Genomic DNA, 20618 nt, shown 5'->3' with positions numbered 1-20618 from the left:
ATAGATACACAGATAATTAGATGTTTGATGATATAGATAGATGGATGGGTTTACTGACCATAACATTCTTTTGGCATTCCACTTACAAACACTGAAACACAGAAACCACAGATAGCGAGATAGATATATATAGATAGGTATTGATAGACAGATAGATGAGTAGATAGATAGATACAAAGATATAGATGCTTATGAACCCTAACATTCATTTGGCATTCACCTTACAATCACTGGAACACAGAAATACTAGATGGAAAAAGATAGATCCCTCCTTCGCCACAACCTACACCCAACACTTCCTTTAGGTCAGAGTAGTGTTTAGCGATCTTTTCTACCCTTCCACCCCCTCATACCTTACTTTCCCTCTCCCTTCCTCGCTCTCTCCCTTCCTCTCCCTTAAGCTTCCTTCTTCCCTGCACTGAACACCCACCTGAGAGCGCACAAGTGGCACATTGAGCAGGATGTCCTCGCAGGAGTTGGTGGTCTTGTTGGGCATGATGATGGAGCCTTTGAGGTCGCACAGCCCGGCGTTGTGCTGCGGCAACAGGCAGTGGATGAACCGCAGCTTGCTCCGCCGCAGGTTCTCAATGATGCCGTCCTGGAACACAAGAAAATTAAGATATGAAAAAAAGAACCTAAGAATAAGATAAAAAGGAACATGAGGTCTTGGTGGGTGAAACTTTTTGCCCGTATTAAAAACTCTCTTTCCAGTACGTAGCAAAAAGGTGGAAAAATAGTCTAGCACATAAACTGAGCCGTACCTGGATTGTTTAGACACTTACTACTGTAAACTGATCCCTGAAAACTGTCTAAACCCCTGTAAACTGAGTCTGCAATGTCTGTCCAACACTCACCAATGTAAACTGATCCCTGAAAACTGTCTAAACCCCTGTAAACTGAGTCTGCAATGTCTGTCCAACACTCACCAATGTAAACTGGTCCCTGAAAACTGTCTAAACCCCTGTAAACTGAGTCTGCAATGTCTGTCCAACACTCACCAATGTAAACTGATCCCTGAAAACTGTCTAAACCCCTGTAAACTGAGTCTGCAATGTCTGTCCAACACTCACCAATGTAAACTGATCCCTGAAAACTGTCTAAACCACTGTAAACTGAGTCTGCAATGTCTGTCCAACACTCACCAATGTAAACTGATCCCTGAAAACTGTCTAAACCCCTGTAAACTGAGTCTGCAATGTCTGTCCAACACTCACCAATGTAAACTGATCCCTGAAAACTGTCTAAACCACTGTAAACTGAGTCTGCAATGTCTGTCCAACACTCACCAATGTAAACTGATCCCTGAAAACTGTCTAAACCACTGTAAACTGAGTCTGCAATGTCTGTCCAACACTCACCAATGTAAACTGATCCCTGAAAACTGTCTAAACCACTGTAAACTGAGTCTGCAATGTCTGTCCAACACTCACCACTGTAAACTGAGCCCCACGAGACTTTATAAGCACTCACCACTGTAAACTAAACCCACCCAAGAACTCTCCAAACACTGTCACTGTAACCTTAACCTAGAAAACTGTCCAAGCACTCACCACTGTAAAATGACCCCCTAAAAACTATTCAAACACTCATCACTGTAAACTGAACCCACCCAAGAACTCTCCAAACAGTCACTGTAACCTTACCCTAGAAAACTGTCCAAGCACTCACCACTGTAAAATGACCTCCTAAAAACTATTCAAACACTCACCACTGTAAATTAAGCCCCTCAAAACATTCTCCCAACACTCACCACTGTAAACTTGACCTGCAGACACACACTCTTGCGCTTGATGCCCGCCGTGCCCGTGGTGAAGGCCCGGCGGATGGAGGAGGCGCGGCGCAGCGACTGGGATCCCTCGATGCCCACAACGGACCCACTGATGGTGTTGCTGACAGGCCCACGGCTGAACACGAATAGCCGGCTGAGCGTCTCTCTGGGAAGGAGGAGGAGACGTTGGTGTTATTGCTGTTGTTGTAAGTTCATGTTGTGTTTTTTTTTACAGCAAAGGAGACAGCACAAGGGCACAAAAAAAAGGAAACAACAATATAAAAAAAGCCCGTTAGTTAGTTAGTTTGTTAGTGATATATAGGTTGGTGTGCAATGTTATGAGAGAATAGGCTCAGTTCTAAATCCTTTTTCTTACTTTTTTTCTGAGATTACATCCATGAATGACATTACTTAAGAGTGCTATGTTCATTTTCCATTGTTAGTTATTTTTACTTACATACAAGATTCCTTAAAAAAATTATGTTATGGTTCTAGAAGGTATAATTTATTAAAAAAAAAATCACTTTCCTTCAGGGTCACTTAAAACATATACAACAAACTTTTATTTCCATATCCTCTTTAGAATCTATGGACATCCTCATTAATGGGCTTTTTAATACCTATCTTTAATTGTTTCTCTTCTGGTTTCTCTTATTTCTTTTTCTTTTTACGTTTACTTCTGTCTCTTTCTTGAGGTGTCTCCCTGACTAAAAAGATAAATAAATCCATGGTCTGGACACCTACTTGTTGGACTCCTGAAGCAGTGCCGCCGCCTGCCTCATGACGGGGTTCTCCCTGGACGCCCGGAGCCAGTTCTGGATGGAGTAGGTGACGGGGTTGGTCCCTTGGAAGTGCTGGAGCGTGAACTGCTCGGGCGACGCTCCCTTCTTCAGCAGCTGGGAGTACTCTGTGGGGGAGGGATGAGGAAGGGTGTCTTATAGCTCACTGTGACTGATTTGATTGATTGATTGACTCATTCATTCATTCATTCATTGGGGTGTTCAGACATGGTGTCTTTTAGCTATCGGTGAGCTTATGAGTCATTTTAAGTCTCACAAAGCTAGACTCCAGACAAACCACTTAAGCAGTTAATAGCTTTCGTCTACACTATTTCAGTATTTTTTATAACACTAGTGAATTCCTCAGCCCATTCATTTCACTCTCAAAAGCCAGCAACCACTCTAGAAATTAGCCCCTTGAGTGTGGATTTCCTACAAGAAGACATCACCAAGCTACAGGAATGGAACAAAAAGTGGCTGCTACAATTCAATGAAGAAAAATGTAAAGTCCTGCACCTTGGGAAGGGATATCCAGCACACCAATACCACATGGGAAACACTCCACTATCCACCACAGAGGCAGAGAAGGACCTGAGATTATATGTTACCAAGCTACCAGTGAAGGCCAAATCCGTGGCAATCACAGTGGATGGGTTAATATTAACATCACAAACATTTATACATAACAAAACCATCACCCCCTCACCTCTGTCCCCATAGTGGGCGTAGAGTCTCTCAAGGAAGGACTGGTCGGTGGCGCCGGGGAAGATCGCCTCCTCATCCAGCAGCCACAGCAGCCCTCGCCGGTCTGACTCCCGGAGGTCAATCTGAGACGTCCGCACCACACAGTTTGACGAGGCCTTATCGATGAGGGCAATGAGGGGTGCCGGAGTGCCAATCTCGTCCGCAACGTCTCCGTACTCGATGTTCTCCTGTGGGGGGTTAAGGGGGGTGAATTAGAGCAAGCAAATAACTGTGCCATGGGTTGGGGATTCAACTTTTTCATTCTCCAAACTAAACATAAGTGTGTGAAAAGGAGTATAAATTAAGGGGAGTAAAGTTGAGAGGAGTGAAAAGTTGTATCATGGGTTGAGGAATATACTTTTTATTACCCAAACTAAACATAATTAAGTGAAAGGGTAAAAATCAAGGGGCGTAAGAAGTGGAGAGAGGCAAAAAGTTATGTAATTGGTTGGGAAATCATTGGTCAGGTGTTAAGTGTTCCTGTTCATCTAACATACCAGATAACAACAACTTGCTTCCTTTGGCTTCATATTCAACTTCAGTACTTCTTTTTTATCAGCAGAAGAGGCAGGTTTTGTTTTGTTTTTCCTTTTTTTTCACAGCACAGGAAGCAACTCAAGGGCAACAAAAAGAAAGTGCAGAAATAAAACCCCGCTAATCGTTGCTCCCACAAAGCGAAAAGCAAAGAGTGGCCAAGAGAGGTCAATTTCCGACGGAGGTACCAAAGTATGGGGCACACACACAAAAAGACACAAATAAAAAAAAAAACACTAAAAAGCATTTCCATAAGGGTGATACAACAAAATCCAGTTCTGTTCCCATTCAATTTCTGGTGTTAGGTATGAAAAGAATTACTTGGTTTGCTTGGTTAGTTGTTGGTGTGGTGTGTGTGGTGTGAGGGGGCTGCTGTGGTGCTGTGGGGGGCTGGGGCAGGCTATGGAGGGAGCACTGTGATATGTGCTCCAGGAGGCTGTGTGATAACTCTGTCCCTACCAGCTGACAGAGGCATACAATGAGACACCTTGAAGCGTTGTGTTAGTAATAAGCTTTTCATATCCATACATACAAGACAATGGTTTCAAGAGATAGATCAAAATGCTTTAAATGTCTCTGGAGCATTTTAGAAGCATGAATTCCATAAACCTGTCACCCACAACCTTATGAAAAGATCTAACACCATTCTTTAAAAACACTCCTTAATAAACTATAAGACTAACTTTAATGTATTTGAAAACATTAACACCATAACACTACTTTATTTTTTGTTGTGACGTCTATAAAAGATGGGAAACACACAGCCTTCACCCTAGTACTGAATTCTCTCCTTCTTACAACTTAAAATCTTCCACGAGAGGATTAGGAGTACCTGGTCTGTTTACCTTAATAAAAAAGATAAAAAAAACATTAAAAAGTTAGCATCAACAACCTTAAACAAACTCCCACCACCCCCTCCTCCTCACCTGGGCGTAGCGGTCGGTCTGGGCGGTGAAGGTGGTGTCATGGAAGAGCATCTGGAAGCGTTCTTGTGTGTAGTTGTGGCAGAGGTCCTGGAAGGTGGCGCCGGAGGTCCTGCCACACGACGCCGGGTTCTGGAAGCCTGGCGCGTCCACCACCAGGATGGAGTTGGAGGTGTGGGCGGATGTGGAGATGCACCTGTGACGGAGAGGAAGGGAAGGAAGGAGGGAGGGAGGGTGTTAACCATATATGTTGGCTGTTTTGGATTTACATGTGTTTTTTATGTTTTTCTTGATGTCCTGAAACTTAACAAAAATCCTTCAGAGGTATCAAGGCCCCTCAAAAACTAAATCTAATCATTCTTTTTAACATATTCCTTCTTGTACCTTTTATCCGTTCTCTTTGAAATGTAACTTGACATGGGAAACTATTTTAAATTGTCTTCAGTTTTTGGTCTGACATTTTTCCTGCAAACAAATTACAGAAGAACTACAATAATTCTTTGGTCCACTTACCTATTAATAAGGGCCACTATGGCATTGAAGGCCTCGCTGTAGAGTCCCGTGGCCATACCCTCCAGTGCCTCCAGACCCTCGGGGCGCTCCGTCGGACGCTCAGTGGGGGAGGTGGTTCTGTGGGGGACACGGAGGGTATACAGCAGGAGTCCAGTGTGTGTGTTTGTATGTAAGTGTGCAGGAGGATGACTGACTGGCTGGGTGACTGCCTGACTGGGTGGCTAACTGATTAATTGACTGGTTGGCTGGTTGGTGTGCTTTCTTCTCTGAGTCATAATAAAAATGTGATTATGTTAACTTGAAATGAAAGTGTGTGTTTCTGACAAGAGACTGACTGACTGACTGACTGGCTGGTGTAAGTGTTATGTGTCCTCTGGGACGGTGTGTTTATGCAAAGTTCAAAATTTCAATGTGTGAGAACAGTTTAACTTTACCAAACCCGACAAAAAATGTATTAATTTCAAATATTTAATATGTTCATGGCAAAAGTTTAAACTAACCAAACATAGTTTAACAAAAAGAAATGGCGTGTTCAAGAGAAGATCAAATGAAAGTGTTTGTATAAAGATGAAATGTTTTGATGTCTTGTATTTCTCAGCACATAACTGACATATATATTTAGGTAAAGCCATATTAGGTAATACACCAAGTCTTATATTTAAAGTACTCTTTTATGCATTAGCTAGGAATCAAATGCAGTAATACCTTAGTTTCTGTCTATCTACCGTAGTTTACAATGGAGAAAAAATACAGAGACTGATTAATAACCAAACATACATTCCTCTGGTGCCCTACATGTTTATTGGCATTTTCTACACTACCTTGACTCCTGCTACACATTTAAGCTCTATTAGTACTTTATCCTCAATATCTCAGTCCTCTATGGAAGGTAAAGAGAGTTACAGATACCAGAAGTGTTACAGCAATGATCTACAACTCTTGGCTGGGTAATCTGTCGAGGTCAATACATATTACGATCAATAGCACTAAATTAGTAACGTGACGAGTCCATTACAAGTTACTCACTACCATTCCTACAAACTGCCAGTGGAGAGTGAGAAGTGAAAGTCTAAAGGTGGTGGAATATTCATGTGCTTTCAGACTGGGATGTGAGTTTTGAAAAGAGGTGAAAACAGATGAATGAAAGCCTCATCTCTTATGCTGGTTAGTGGTGAGTGAGAATCTTTCAAGACTGGAGGGTGAATGTCAGAAAGATCCACTGATTGACAAGAGTTTTGCAGAGGTGAAACACAGATTAAAGTCTCATTTATTATGCTGATTAGTAGCAACAAAGAAACATTCAGGGCTGTGGAGGGTGAATGTTAGGAAAGTTCACAGACTGACGGCAATATCGAGTTTTGCAAAGAGGTAACACATATTATAGTCTCATTTCTTTAAGATAATTAGTGGTGACTGACACAATAAAGGCTGTGGAGGTGGAGTCTTCAGAGGGTTAAAGGTACGCTGGCCGACAACTTAGTAACCATAGAGAACAATAATACATCAAATACAACATCTAGAACAAAATTTAAGCAGCTGGTGAAAATTTTGAAAACGGAGTAAAAGACAACAGACCAAGGCTTATCACACATCGTAACAACTACAAAAAACCAGAGATATATACTGTGATGTTTTACGGATTTCCACAATAAAAATACAAAAGAAAATCAATCATAAGCATCACTGAAAATCTACTACCTTTCAAAAACTGACAAAAAAAGAAAAATGATGCAAGAAAAACATTTACTAGAACTTTATGTAACAAAAGGAACGACAAACTATTTAACCATGAGTTCCATAAATTATACTCCGGTGTCTTCAAAGCCTTGGCAGCGAGGTGAGAGGTAAGAGTGTTAACATCAAAAAGCAGTATTAGAGAGCTCTTGGGAGAGTCTCTGAGGCCATAAAGTGTGCTGTGCGAGGTGTTTTTTGATGGACGGAGGAATAGGGAGACGGAGAGGGAGAGAGGGAAGGATAAGGAAGAGGAGGTGATGGAAGGAAAGGGTGCTGGGTGCTAAGAATATATAAAAAAAAAGGAAAAGATAAGGAAATGTCAAATCCAAGGCAAAACAATTTCTACAAGGAGAGTTAGCACAAGAAAAAGAATGAGACAGAGGAGAGAAGTTACAGCTAATGGAGAAGTCTTTAGGAAAGGTATAGAGGAATTGGGGTAGAGAGGAAGAAATAGACAAGAGAAAACACAATCCATGTTATGAGAAAAAGGGAAACAAGTAACAGGAAGATGAAAGGGTCTTGAGAAATGGAACGGAGGATGTGGAGCTGATGTGGAAGAAGGGAATATGAGAATGCCAGATGCAATACAGCAAGGAAAGTTATGAAAGAAAAGAATAGAGGAAAGGAGAAATAAGAAAAGGAGTCTAGAGGATGTAAAAAGAATCAATATGAGGGAGAAGAGGTTAAGGAAATGCAAGACCCAATTCAGTAAGGAGAAATAAGAAAAGGAGTCTAGAGGATGTAAAAAGAATCAATATGAGGGAGAAGAGGTCAAGGAAATGCAAGACCCAATTCAGTAAGGAGAAATAAGAAAAGGAGTCTAGAGGATGGAAAAAGAATCAATATGAGGGAGAAGAGGTCAAGGAAATGCAGGACCCAATTCAGTAAGAAGAAATAAGAAAAGGAGTCTAGAGGATGTAAAAAGAATCAATATGAGGGAGAAGAGGTTAAGGAAATGCAAGACCCAATTCAGTAAGGAGAAGTATGAAACGAGAGAAGAAGAAAGAGAAAATAACCAACATAATGAGGAATGGTATGGAAGGAGTTGAGGAGGAGGAGTGGGAGGGGGAACCAGGTGCTAAGGGAGTGGTAGAGGAGTGGTAAGGGAGTGCCAGGTGCTAAGGAACCACCACTGTACCTAACGCCATCCCCTGCCTGCTGAATCATGTCAATAATCTCATCGCAAGTATCGAGGAGGCTGCTGAAAGAGAGAAGAGAGTGACGGGCTGGACAAAATATGATCATGGCGATATGTGATAATGTGTTAACTTTACAAGGAAACCAAACATGTACTGCTGGCCTTTGATATACACACAGCAGACATCACAAAAATATTAGCCATGTATATGAAAAATCCACATATTTATATATACTCCCAGTTAACCCAGTAGCAGTGACGGGACAAATTTGTGGCTTTACCGTGTAGCAGTGACGGGACAAATTTGTGGCTTTACCGTGTAGCAGTGACGGGACAAATTTGTGGCTTTACCGTGTAGCAGTGACGGGACAAATTTGTGGCTTTACCGTGTAGCAGTGACGGGTCAAATTTGTGGCTTTACCGTGTAGCAGTGACGGGACAAATTTGTGGCTTTACCGTGTAGCAGTGACGGGACAAATTTGTGGCTTTACCGTGTAGCAGTGACGGGACAAATTTGTGGCTTTACCGTGTAGGCCAAATTTGTGCCGTGATTTAACCCCCCAAAAATAGATGATGCATAAACTGATCACAAATGCTTTGGTATGGTTATGAAATGGTTTGTGTGAGTGATGATTTTTTCTCATTTTTCTCACTTAGAGGGACCATTAAGAAACATGATCCCCGCTGCTACCGGGTTAAAAACACTCATTTATGGCTATATGGGAATCAAAATACTAAACTTTTGAATGTTCTGAGCTAAGTTAATGTTTACTGAGCATGGAAATTGCCCCCAGAAGACATAGAGACATCATATTACACAGGAAAAAGTGTTTAACTGTACTGTGAATTGGTAAATCCACATACAAAAAATATATGTATACCAAAGACCAACAGTATGTTTAAAACTATAGATCAACAGGAGTAAATTCATCATAAACAAATCCAAGAATCATTTAAATTAGATAAATGAAAATAGTGGGAGAAAAATCCATCTTGAGGGAATTTCTGGGAGTACATTTGCTTAAACATTTTTTTTTTACAGCAATTGGAGCATCTTAAAGACAAAAAAAAAAATAAAAAAAATAAAGAGAAATGGGGGAGAAGGGCAAGACAGGGGAGAGGGGGAGGATCCTACCTGAAGGAGGCCCGGGAGGAGGGGGTGGTGGGGGTGGAGTAGAAGATGGAGCGGGCCATCTCCTCCACCGACGTCCCCAGCAGGTTGGCGGCTCGCTGGGCGCTGCCGGGCTTGCTGAACTGGAACTTGTTGCCCGCCGCTGCTGCAATAGGACACAAGACTGTTTAGAATTACGTATTTGCAGGAGTAAACAAATGAATGAAAGGACTGGCAATAGTTGTTTGTTGGGAGGCTGGCTAAATAACTGGATAAAAAGACCTCTAACCCAGTAGCTGCAGGGATCATGTTTCTTAATGGTCCCTCTAAGCAAGAAAAATGAGAAAAAATCATCACTCACACAAACCATTTCATAATATATATCAACGCATTTGTGATCAGTTTATGTATCATCTATTTTTGGGGGTTTATATCATGGCAAAAATTTGGCCCGTCGCTGGTACTCGGCAAAGCCACAAATTTGGCCCGTCGCTGCTACTGGGTCAAGAGTTTTATAATAGCAAGATAGTTAAATAGATAAAAAGACTGGAAAGAGTTGCATACAAATGGATGACAAGTAACAGGTCAATCCAGAATTTGTGAAGATCAGGACAGACAAAGAATCAAGTGGAGAGATGATATTAAACAGGATGGAGTACACTAGGATCAGACAGGGTGAGGAAGAGGACATTGGGAAAGGCCTTAACCCGGTAGCAGCGACGGGCCAAATTTGTGGCTTTACCGTGTAGCAGCAACGGGCCAAATTTTTACCATGATATAAACCCCCAAAATAGGTGATATATTAACTGATCACAAATGCGTTGATATATATTATGAAATGGTTTGCGTGAGTGATGATTTTTTTCTCATTTTTCTTGCTTAGAGGGACCTTTAACCCAGTAGCAGTGACGGGCCAAATTTGTGGCTTTACCGTGTACCAGAGACGGGCCAAATTTTTGCCATGATTTAAACCCCCAAAAATAGGTGATACATTAACTGATCACAAATGCGTTGATATATATTATGAAATGGTTTGCGTGAGTGATGATTTTTTCTCATTTTTCTCGCTTAGAGGGACCTATAAGAAACATGATCCCCCAAGAAAATGGCGCCACTATAAACACCTGCCTACGCCAATACGGGCTGGGGCCGACTACCATCCAGGCCCCTTGAGCAAGCCTACCGGAGCTATAGGCGTAGACGTAAATAAATAAAAAATAAAATAAAATAAATAAATAAATAAAAAAAAGCTACCTGGTTAATCATGCAGAGCAGTAATGGCTGAAAATTATTATAAATCTATGTAGCATTCACAACAAGCAATAACAACATAAACAAAACCTAAATGTTGTGTGTGATCCAACATGATGATGAGAAAAGAAAAAAAAATACAAAGTAGTGTGGCACTCACCCCTCGTGGCCCCGGCAGTCCCGAGGTGGTATATGGCCGCCAGCACACTCCAGATGGCACTCTGCTCCTCGGGGGACACACTCAGGACATCCAGCGCCGCCCTGATCCTCGCCCACGCAATACCAGCCTTCTGCCGGTCCTCACTCTGAAACATGACCATTAACCTGATTACCAGATACCACTACACGAGTAAAAGCTGTTGAGGAAAAGATCAGGCTGTGAGGAGAGTGTCCATTAACCTCTGCTCCGACTAGGGATCAGACTCGAGACCTCAGGGTAGTCATCCAAGCACACTAACCACTACACTATGAAGGAATGGTGGACATGACTGAATCGTTTAAAAGCAAATTCGACCACCACTTCCTTCACCTCAATATTTGCAAAGGTAGAAATGCAAAGCCCTGGTGATTATTTCTGGAGCATGGGGTTTGTGTGGTCTGAATATCTATTTAATTCTACGTAATAAAAAATCTTCCTTCATAACCACGGAACAATGGCATACACGACTGATTCATCTAAAAACAAACTCGACCACCAATTCCTTCAACTTAATAATCACTACAGTAGAAATGCAAAGTCTTAGGGATCATTTCTGGAGCATAGGGTCTGTGTGGTCTGAGTATCTATGTAAATCTATGTAGAAAATCTCCCTTCATCACACACACACAGCACACACAGCACACACACTCACCCTCTGCAGTGGCGTCATGAACAGGTTGGGTTCGCTGAGGTTCTCCAGGCCCAGCGATCTCCTCAGGTCAGAGTCGGCCCCAGAGAGCAGCTGGTAGAAGATGTGATAGTTGGGCTCCCCTTCCGGCCGCCTCACAACACGCGTCTTCTCCGGCATGTACACCTGGCGGGGGTTGGAGGGTGTGAGGTGAGGTGAGGTGAGGTTAGGTTAGGTTAGGTTAGGTTAGGTTGGAAGAAAAAACTCCAATTCCTAAACGGTGGATGGTAGGAGAATTAATACATGTTTAATTCCTACATAAGTATTTCTTCCATTATTCAAAACTTTGCTGTAAATGTTTAGTTTCTACAAAAATATGTATAAATCTCCTCCTCTCACAATAAGTTTCAATGCCAGTTTACTTCCTACATAAACTTTCTTTCCCGCAACCCTGACAGAAAGTTTCAATACATGTTTAATGCCTGCCAAAAAGCAACTTACTCTCTCCCTCCACCACACACACTATTTTTGATATCTGTTTAACTCCTACATAAAAGTGCCTCAACTCCCTCTCCCCCCCCTCACCTGGACCGAGGCGGAGGCAATCTGTCCCGAGTGGTCGAAGTCGAGGCTGAAGATCTGTGTGAAGCGCGTGGCGTTGGTGTTCATCACCGTCCGGCTGTTCCCGAAGGCTTCAAGCAGGGTGGATATGGCATTCAGCTTCTCAACTGAAAGAAACAAAATATTATTGGATATCTAAATACATAGGGAAAGATTTCATGTGTGTTTGCATGGTGTGTTTTGAGCATTTTGAGTTCCCCTCCTGGTAATCCACAAAATTTGCTAATCAGGAGTGTCCTTGGCCCCTGCATTCTGAATTAAAGGACTTTTAATGTAGGTATAAATTGTAAAAATAACTGCTCAGGTTTTTTTGTTTTTTTTTTTTTTTTTGCCATATCATGTAACTTCTCAGTTGAAAGAAAAGTGCCTAAGAGTGAGTGTGCATATCTGAGGCATCCAACACAACTACAGAGAACACAGTATGAATTTGGATATAAAATTACCCTACCCAATGTACCACCACTCTACCATACCAACTGCTATCCCTTCCACTAGTACCTCTATTCCTAACTCTATCTCCTACCTGTCAGAATCTTATTAGTGGTCCCGGCAGCCAGCGCGAGGTAGTGTAGGACATGTCTGAAGTTGGTGGTCTTGCCCGCCCCCGAACGGCCCAGGAACACGACGCTCTGGTCCCGCCGCGTAGCCAAGAGGTCGCGGTAGGAGGCCTGGGCGGCTGAGTAGATGTGTGGGGGCATGTCCTCCAGCTTGCATCCCTTGAACATTTGTATGACCTGACGAGGGAAAAAAAGGGATAATTGAAAGATCACATGGAAGGATAAAGGTAACTGAAATGCATTGTGTGGCGGTTCAAATCTGTGTGTTCGAGTTTGCATCCCTTAAACAACTGAGCTAATGGATTGAGAGAGAGAAAAAGGTGCAGTGAAGGGATACAGGAAGATCACATGGATAGATAAAGTAACTGAAATGGTTTATGTGGCGGTTCAAATCTGTGTGTTCGAGTTTGCATCCCTTAAACAATTGAATAACTAGTGGATTGTGAGATAAAAAGGTGTAGTGAAAGGATACAGGAAAATCATATGGTAGGATAAAGGTAACTGAAATGCATTGTGTCTGAGGTCAAATCTGTTCACTCTGCATCCATTAAACATATGTACGAGTCTTTAAGGCGTGTGCAGTGTTTTGTGTAGCCATAGGGAGGCTAAGGGGCTTTTACACTGAGCAAATTTTCCGTGGATCTTCAGTCAAACCACGATTTCCGCTGGGTTGGTTCTCATTTGTTTCCTGTTATTGCTGCTGATGATGATGGTGAGTAATACCGTCGTCCTTTGGTGAAATCTACCGTAGCTTTGGAAGATCGTGGACACGTCAGATAAGCACGGAAATATGAGAACCACGCCACCGGAAATCGTGGTTTGACTGAAGATCCACGGAAAATTTGCCCAGTGTAATAGTCCCTATGTGAGCCATATTATTAAAGAGTTCGTCGTCCAAGCTGTCATAGGAGTTGTGGGTGTTTCCAGGGGTAGTTTTATGACCTGGTGGTAGTTTGACCCTTCTTCTGTGGTATGAATCTACGAAAACGCTCATGACCTATGGAATAAGGAGGAAAAAAGAGGGTTGATTAGTGATGAAAGAATAGATCATATAGAGATAGATACAAAGAGATAAATGGAAAATAAAGGAAAAATGGTCATAATGTAATTGAAGAATGCGCAATGCAGAGAAAGGATTTAGACAGGAGTGGAATAATGGAGAATAAAGGAAAGGAGGTTGTAAAGAGAAGCTGGACCCATCAAGACAGCAATAGCCTACTGGTGCAAGACGAAACGTAAAAAAAAAGAGAGAGAGAGAGAGAGAGAGAGAGAGAGAGAGAGAGAGAGAGAGAGAGAGAGAGAGAGAGAGAGAGAACCCTAATGTAAAATGTATAGCCTAATAGAAGTAACATCAACTCCCAAACCAGTGGAACGAGTCTAAATTCGATTGTTTATTATGCCTAAAAGAACGAGAGAGAGAGAGAGAGAGAGAGAGAGAGAGAGAGAGAGAGAGAGAATGACAGCAAGGAGAATAAAAGAACAGAAGCAGAAAGAGTAATGAAGCTGAGGAATGGAAAAAAAGAAAACGAGGAGGAGGAGGAGGAAGAGGAGGAGGAGGAGGAGGAGGTGAGGGAAGGGTAAAACGCGGTCTCATTCACCCTATCACTGTCTCGTGTTTATTGGCTGTCTGTTGGAGGAGGAGGAGGAGGAGGAGGAGGAGGAGGAGGAGGAGGAGGAACAGGAGGAGGAGGAGGAGGAGGAGGAACAGGAGGAGGAGGAGGAGGAGGAGGAGGAGGAGGAGGAGGAGAGTGAGGGGGAAACAGGAGGAAGGGAAACATAACAAAAAGAGATAGATTGATAGCTAGAGAGAGAGAGAGAGAGAGAGAGAGACGAATTTCCAGACTAAAAAAGGATGCTAATTTCCCATCTCTCTCTCTCTGATCTCTGCAAGAAAACGAAAGTGAGCAAGCACAGAGAGAGAGAGAGGGAGAGAGAGAGAGAGAGAGAGAGAGAGAGATAGAGAGAGAGAGAGAGAGAGAGAGAGAGAGAGAGAGAGGGACGCAAATAGTATATAAGAAAACAATATAAAGATAAAACAAAATTAATGAAAAACAAAACTCGGGTAAGATTAATATATAGTAAACAAACACGAGAAGGATTAGGAGGAGGAAGATAAGGAGGAGGAGGAGGAGGAGGAGACACTGGCTAGCCAAGATTTATTTATTATTAATCAATACACACACACACACACACACACACACACACACACACACACACACACACACGAGGATTGCACGTGGACGGTATAAGGAAAAAGTAGTAGTAGTAGTAGTAGTAGTAGTAGTAGTAGTAGTAGTAGTAGTAGTAAGGTAAGGTAAGGTAAGGTAAGGTAAGGTAAGGTAAGGTAAGGTAAGGTAAGGTAAGCACGTTAATGAGGTTGAGTAAGGTAAGTAAGACGTTGTAACCTATCACTTGAGAACCCTTATATCAGTTACTTATCTATTCATTTATTCTATCTATGCATCTTATACGAGAGAGAGAGAGAGAGAGAGAGAGAGAGAGAGAGAGAGAGAGAGAGAGAGAGAGAGAGAGAGAGAGAGAGAGAGAGAGAGAGAGAGAGAGAGAGAGAGAGAGAGAGAGAGAGATTGTCTTGGTAAAGTCAGTGACCCCTTGAAGAAAGGAAGAGTGAAGAAGAAGAAGAAGAAGAAGAAGAAGAAGAAGAAGAAGAAGAAGAATATTGATTTAGATGATGATGGAAATAGTAATAATAAAAAAAATGAACAAGGAAAAACAAATACGAAGAATAAACGAAGAATGGAAGAAGAATAAAACAAGATAAACACCACCACCATCACCACTATCACCACCATCACCACTATCACCACCACCATCACTAATAAGTATTCCAACCCCATCCACAACCTCTCACCCCAACCTCAGCATCCTTACCTTCTCATCTCCATCCCTGCATCTCTGTAACCCCAAACCTAACCTCCCTAACCCCAGCATCCTTTACGTTCTTATCTCCCCTCCTTTCCTTCATAACCCACCCTCAGCATCCTTACCTTATATCTCCCTCCATCCCTCCCTCCCTTTCATTACCCCATCCAAGCATCCTTCTTCATTTCTCTCCCTTCCCTCCTTACCTCGCCCAGCATCCTTGCCTTGTAATCTCCCTCTCTCTCCCTCCCTTCCTTTCTTCATTACCCCATCCCAGCATCCTTCCTCATTTCTCTCCCTTCCTTCCTTGCCTAACCCACAATCCTTGCCTTCTAATCTCCCTCTCTTTCCCCTTCCCTCCCTCCCTTATCCTACCCCAGCATCATTACTTCCTTATCTCCCACCCTCTCTCTCTCTTTCTTACTACGGCCCAGCATCCTTGCCTTTTAATCTCCCTCCCTATCTTTCCCTTTCCCTCCCTTCCTTATCCTACCCAGCATCCTTACTTTCTTATCACCCTCTTTCTTTCTTATAACCTCTTTATCTCCCTCCTTATCTATCTCAACCCCAAACATAACCTCCCCAAACCTCAGCATCTTTTCCTACTTCATCTCCCTTCCTTCATCTCTTTAAACATATCTTCCCATACCTCAGCATCCTTATCCTCTAGGCTCCCTTCCTTCCTTAATCTTTACTTCCTTATCTCCCTTCCTTCAAAACCCCAATCCCAGCATCCTTACCTTCTCATCTCCCTCCTTCCCTCCCTTCATAATCATACCCCAGCATCCTTACTTCCTTATCTCCCCCCCTCCCTTCCTTCCCATCCCAGCATCTCACCTTCTCGGAGTATATGGCGAGCGGGGTTGTGGGGTTGATGATGACCATGGCTGCCCCGGCGTAGGTGTGGATGAGATTGGAGCCGTAGCGCTGACGAAGGGTATGTAGGACCGAGGACTCGTTCAGGTACCTCAGCTGCGCCAGGTCCTCACAGCGATCGTAGGGAGGAGGGTTGGCCTGGAAGGGAGAGAGGGGAGAGGTTGATAAGGTGAGGTTGAATTAGTGTGCGTTAATGTATCTATCTATCTTATTTACCGCCCTCTCTCTATGTCAGTATATCTATATCTATCGTAAGGAGGAGGGTTGGCCTGGAGGGGAGAGAAGGTGTGAGGTTGAGAAAGGTGAGGTTTTGATAAGGTGAGGTTGATAAAATGAAGTTGAAAGTGTGTTATCTATCTATTAATTCATCTTATCTACCTACCTTTTTATATGTCAGTCTATTTATGAGAAAGGTGAGGTTGATAATGTGAGGTTGATAAAATGAGGTTGAAATTGTGTGTTATCTATCTATTCGTTTATTTTATCTACCTAACTTTTTTATGACGGTCTATTTATCTGCTTCAATATGTCTATCAATCAATATATCTATCTATCTATCTATCTCTCTTTCCTATCTATCTCTCTACAAGTCAGCTTATTTATCTACCAACGTGTCCCTATTTATCTATCTAGCCATTTACATAAAGATGAGAAGGGTGAGGTTGAGAGGGGAGAAGTTGAGTTAGTATATGTAAATCTGTCTATCCATCTATCTATCTATCTATCTATCTATCGGTATCTCTTCTTAAATTTCAGAGGGGGCGAGGGGACAAGAGGAGGAGGAAGAGGAGATGGAAGACTGTATTAAAGGAAGGAAAGGGGGACTAAAGGAGAGAGAGGAAGTAGATAGGAGATGAGAGGAGAGAGAACTGAAGGTAAGAGAGGAATGAGGAAGAAGAAGGGGAGAGAAGTGGAGCAAAGACCGCTTCTGAGAATAGGGGAGGAAAGAAGGAAGAGGAAGAGGAGGATGGGAGGAGGGAGGGGAATGGAGGGAGATACATGAAAGGGAGACGGAGAGAAAGATAAAAGAAGGAATAAGAGAGAGAGAGAGAGAGAGAGAGAACTAAAGAAAAGAGGGGGGGAGGAATGAGGAGGGAGGGGAGGGAATGCGTGGGGAGGGGAGGGGAAAGAGAAAGGAGGGGAGAAAAGCGTGGTTCTGGGAATAGGGGGAACGTAGGTAAAGATGCCCAAAAATACCCCTCAAGTAAATATCATCAGAGTTTTTATATATATTCAAAGTGGCTGCTGAGGATTGAAAGACTGACTGGCCGAGGGGGAACCATACTATTTCTTCAACTTAGACAAAACGAAACAAGATATATGAGATTCCCCATAAGCTCCACTCCATTTGTTACATTTTCTCTCTTTTGGCAACTTTATTTAATTATTTTTTTTATAGGGACAGTGATTAGCGGGGTTTTTTTCCTCATTGTTACTTTTTTTTTCACCCTCTCACTCTCTCATCTCCTTTCTTTCCTCTTCTTCCTATTTCCAAGTTGCTCTCTCACGCTCATCCTTCATACTGTTCTCATCTCTTCATTCTTTTCCATCCATCCCCTTCTTACAAAACCAGCATCCTCACCATCTCATCTCCTTCCTTCCTTCCTTCATTCTATATTGCTATCTCTCTCTCATTCATCTCCTTCATGTTGTTCTCATCTCTTCATTCTTTTCTTTCAATCGCCTTCTTACAAAACCAGCATCCTCACCATCTCATCTCCTTCCTTCCTTCTTTCATTCCACATTGCTATCTCACCCTCATTCATCTCCTTCATGTTGTTCTCATCTCTTCATTCATTTCCTTCCATCCCCTTCTTACAAAACCAGCATCCTCACCATCTCATCTCCTTCCTTCCTTCTTTCATTCCACATTGCTATCTCTCTCTCATTCATCTCCTTCATGTTGTCCTCATCTCTTCATTCACTCCCTTCCATCCCCTTCTTACAAAACCAGCATCCTCACCATCTCATCTCCTTCCTTCCTTCTTTCATTCTACATTGCTATCTCTCATTCATCTCCTTCATGTTGTCCTCATCCCTTCATTCACTCCCTTCCATCCCCTTCTTACAAAACCAGCATCCTCACCATCTCATCTCCTTCCTTCCTTCTTTCATTCCACATTTCTCTCTCACCCTCATTTATCTACTTCCCGCCCCCACTTCCTCATCCCACGTTGCTCTATCACTCTCATTCATCTTCATAATCGTCTTCACCTTCTTCACAATCGTAACTTCATCTTTGCCACCTCCACATCCTCTTCCTTTTCTCTCCATGACTCCGCACCACTCCTTTTCACAAACACATATCACACGAACTTAACTCCTCCGTATCTGAATCTATTTATTTTATACCCTGAAATGATATGAGTATTTTATGATATATTTTATACCATGATATGAGTAGCCGGCTTTTTTTTCCGCATTTGTTACCTTTTTTTATGCCCTTGAACTGACTCCTTTGCTGTAAAAAAAAATGTCTTCTATGATCGCTGTATTAATCTTACTATAAAAAAATAACAGTATCCAAACCTATCAATCCACGGTACTCTCACCTTCATTCACTTACAATATTTCTTCTTCCTCCTCCTCCTCCTCCTCCACTACCTCCCCATCCACTCACCTTCTCCACATCGTCCTCGTCCACCTCTATGACGTCCCCGTTGTGTTCCAGCTTGAGCCTGACGCGCCCCTCCGGCAGCGCCACCCCCGCGTCGGTCTCCCGGAGCTGCCGCGCGGCGCAGAACCCTCCTCGGTGCACCAGCCATACCCGCTCAGCGTCCAGCCACGCCCGCGCCGCCGCCACCTGCTCCTCCGACCGTGCCTGCGAGGAAAGGGAATAAATGGTGTGAATAGGTGATGATAAGTAGCGGTTTTGGGGTGAAAGGGAAGTGTGAGAAGGAAAAAATTGTTGAAGATATGAAGGAATAGATAGTTCAAGAAAAATGAAAAATAGGACAGGTGTTTCTTGGGAGAAGGAAAAGGAGATAGATGAAGCGGTAAAGAAATGAGGGAATAGGTGATTTTAGAGTGAAGAAAAAGGTGAATAAGGGATCCTATTTATATTGTGGTGATTGAGTAAAGTAAAGGGAAACAGGAAAAGGTTGTTTAATAGAGGAGAATAAGAGGACTGATGAGTAAATGTGTTTGTATGAGTGAGGTAGAGAAGGAATAGTTAGTTTCAGAGTAAAAACAAAGGTGTATAGGAGATAATACTGGTGACTGTGAGTAAACAGAAGTGGGAAGTAAACAGAAGTGGGAAGTAAACAGAAGTGGGAGGTAAACAGAAGTGGGAAGTAAACAGAAGTGGGAAGTAAACAGAAGTGGGAAGTAAACAGAAGTGGGAAGTAAACAGAAGTGGGAAGTAAACAGAAGTGGGAAGTAAACAGAAGTGGGAAGTAAACAGAAGTGGGAAGTAAACAGAAGTGGGAAGTAAACAGAAGTGGGAAGTAAACAGAAGTGGGAAGTAAACAGAAGTGGGAAGTAAACAGAAGTGGGAAGTAAACAGAAGTAGGAAGTAAACAGAAGTGGGAAGTAAACAGAAGTGGGAAGTAAACAGAAGTGGGAAGAGGGAATGGAGATAAACAAATAAATCGAGGTATATTAATGAGAAAAATGAGAAATAGGTGATTTAAGGGTAAAGAAAAATGGTGAAAAGATGAAAAAATAACGTTATAGAGTCTAATTAATGAGATTTAGGACACATCGAAATTGGAAGATGAGACAGGACAGAAACGAACGGAAAAGCTTGGGAGAGTAGAGTAGAATCTGATGATGATGATAATAATGATAATGAGTAGCTAAGCAAAGTCGTAAATTGCAAAGAGGCGAAGAGGTGTGTGCTCGGGTTTTTTTTTTTTTTTTATATATTTTTACGTCGTTGAATATTGCGCCCTTGTGGATGAAGGTACGAGGATAGATAGGTGAAAATAATTATGTGTTAGTGAGTTAAAGGAAAGGAAGTGGAGTAGACGAAGACAAGATATTTTGAAGCGAAGAAAAAAGAAAAAATAGACGATAGCAGTATATGTAGGGAAGAAGGAATAAGGAATAGAAGGAAGGAAGGAACAGAAGAGATAGAAGGAAGGTATAGAAGGAAGGAACAGAAGAGATAGAAGGAAGGTATAGAAGGAAGGAAGGAACAGAAGAGATAGAAGGAAGGTACAGAAGGAAGGAAGGAACAGAAGAGATAGAAGGAAGGTACAGAAGGAAGGAAGGAACAGAAGAGATAGAAGGAAGGTACAGAAGGAAGGAAGGAACAGAAGAGATAGAAGGAAGGAAGGTAAAGTAAGAACAGACATGTGCCCGATGAAAAAGGTGAAGGAAAGGTATGGAAAAGTGATATATTGATGACAAGACATAAGG

General features: G+C 42.4%; 1 protein-coding gene and 1 long non-coding RNA gene across 10 annotated transcripts in view; one reads left to right on the top strand and one right to left on the bottom strand.

Annotated features, from left to right (window-relative positions):
* Positions 1 to 20618, bottom strand: part of LOC126997036 (unconventional myosin-XVIIIa-like) — a 258013-nt gene that overhangs the window by 113390 nt on the left and 124005 nt on the right. For 4 of the 5 annotated variants that reach the window (XM_050858078.1, XM_050858079.1, XM_050858080.1 and 1 more), the window contains 14 exons: positions 18877 to 19077; positions 16218 to 16394; positions 12467 to 12677; positions 11908 to 12050; positions 11347 to 11508; positions 10656 to 10800; positions 9269 to 9410; positions 8134 to 8193; positions 5262 to 5378; positions 4752 to 4944; positions 3254 to 3479; positions 2513 to 2675; positions 1751 to 1934; positions 431 to 598 (listed from right to left, as the gene is read on the bottom strand). In XM_050858078.1, coding sequence (XP_050714035.1) covers positions 431 to 598; positions 1751 to 1934; positions 2513 to 2675; positions 3254 to 3479; positions 4752 to 4944; positions 5262 to 5378; positions 8134 to 8193; positions 9269 to 9410; positions 10656 to 10800; positions 11347 to 11508; positions 11908 to 12050; positions 12467 to 12677; positions 16218 to 16394; positions 18877 to 19077 — 2292 coding nt within the window. The remainder of the gene's footprint in view (positions 1 to 430; positions 599 to 1750; positions 1935 to 2512; positions 2676 to 3253; positions 3480 to 4751; positions 4945 to 5261; positions 5379 to 8133; positions 8194 to 9268; positions 9411 to 10655; positions 10801 to 11346; positions 11509 to 11907; positions 12051 to 12466; positions 12678 to 16217; positions 16395 to 18876; positions 19078 to 20618) is intronic. The other variant, XM_050858077.1, reaches the window with a different exon arrangement.
* LOC126997043 (uncharacterized) overlaps positions 19084 to 20618 on the top strand; it is a 2336-nt gene continuing 801 nt past the window's right edge. For 4 of the 5 annotated variants that reach the window (XR_007751868.1, XR_007751869.1, XR_007751866.1 and 1 more), the window contains exons 1-2: positions 19084 to 19498; positions 19533 to 20618. The exon at positions 19533 to 20618 is cut by the window's right edge. This is a non-coding gene — a long non-coding RNA (uncharacterized LOC126997043). The remainder of the gene's footprint in view (positions 19499 to 19532) is intronic. The other variant, XR_007751867.1, reaches the window with a different exon arrangement.

The sequence above is a fragment of the Eriocheir sinensis genome, chromosome 11 (assembly GCF_024679095.1).
Source record: "Eriocheir sinensis breed Jianghai 21 chromosome 11, ASM2467909v1, whole genome shotgun sequence".
NCBI lineage: Eukaryota > Metazoa > Arthropoda > Malacostraca > Decapoda > Varunidae > Eriocheir > Eriocheir sinensis.
This window is presented reverse-complemented; position numbering and strand designations above follow the sequence as displayed.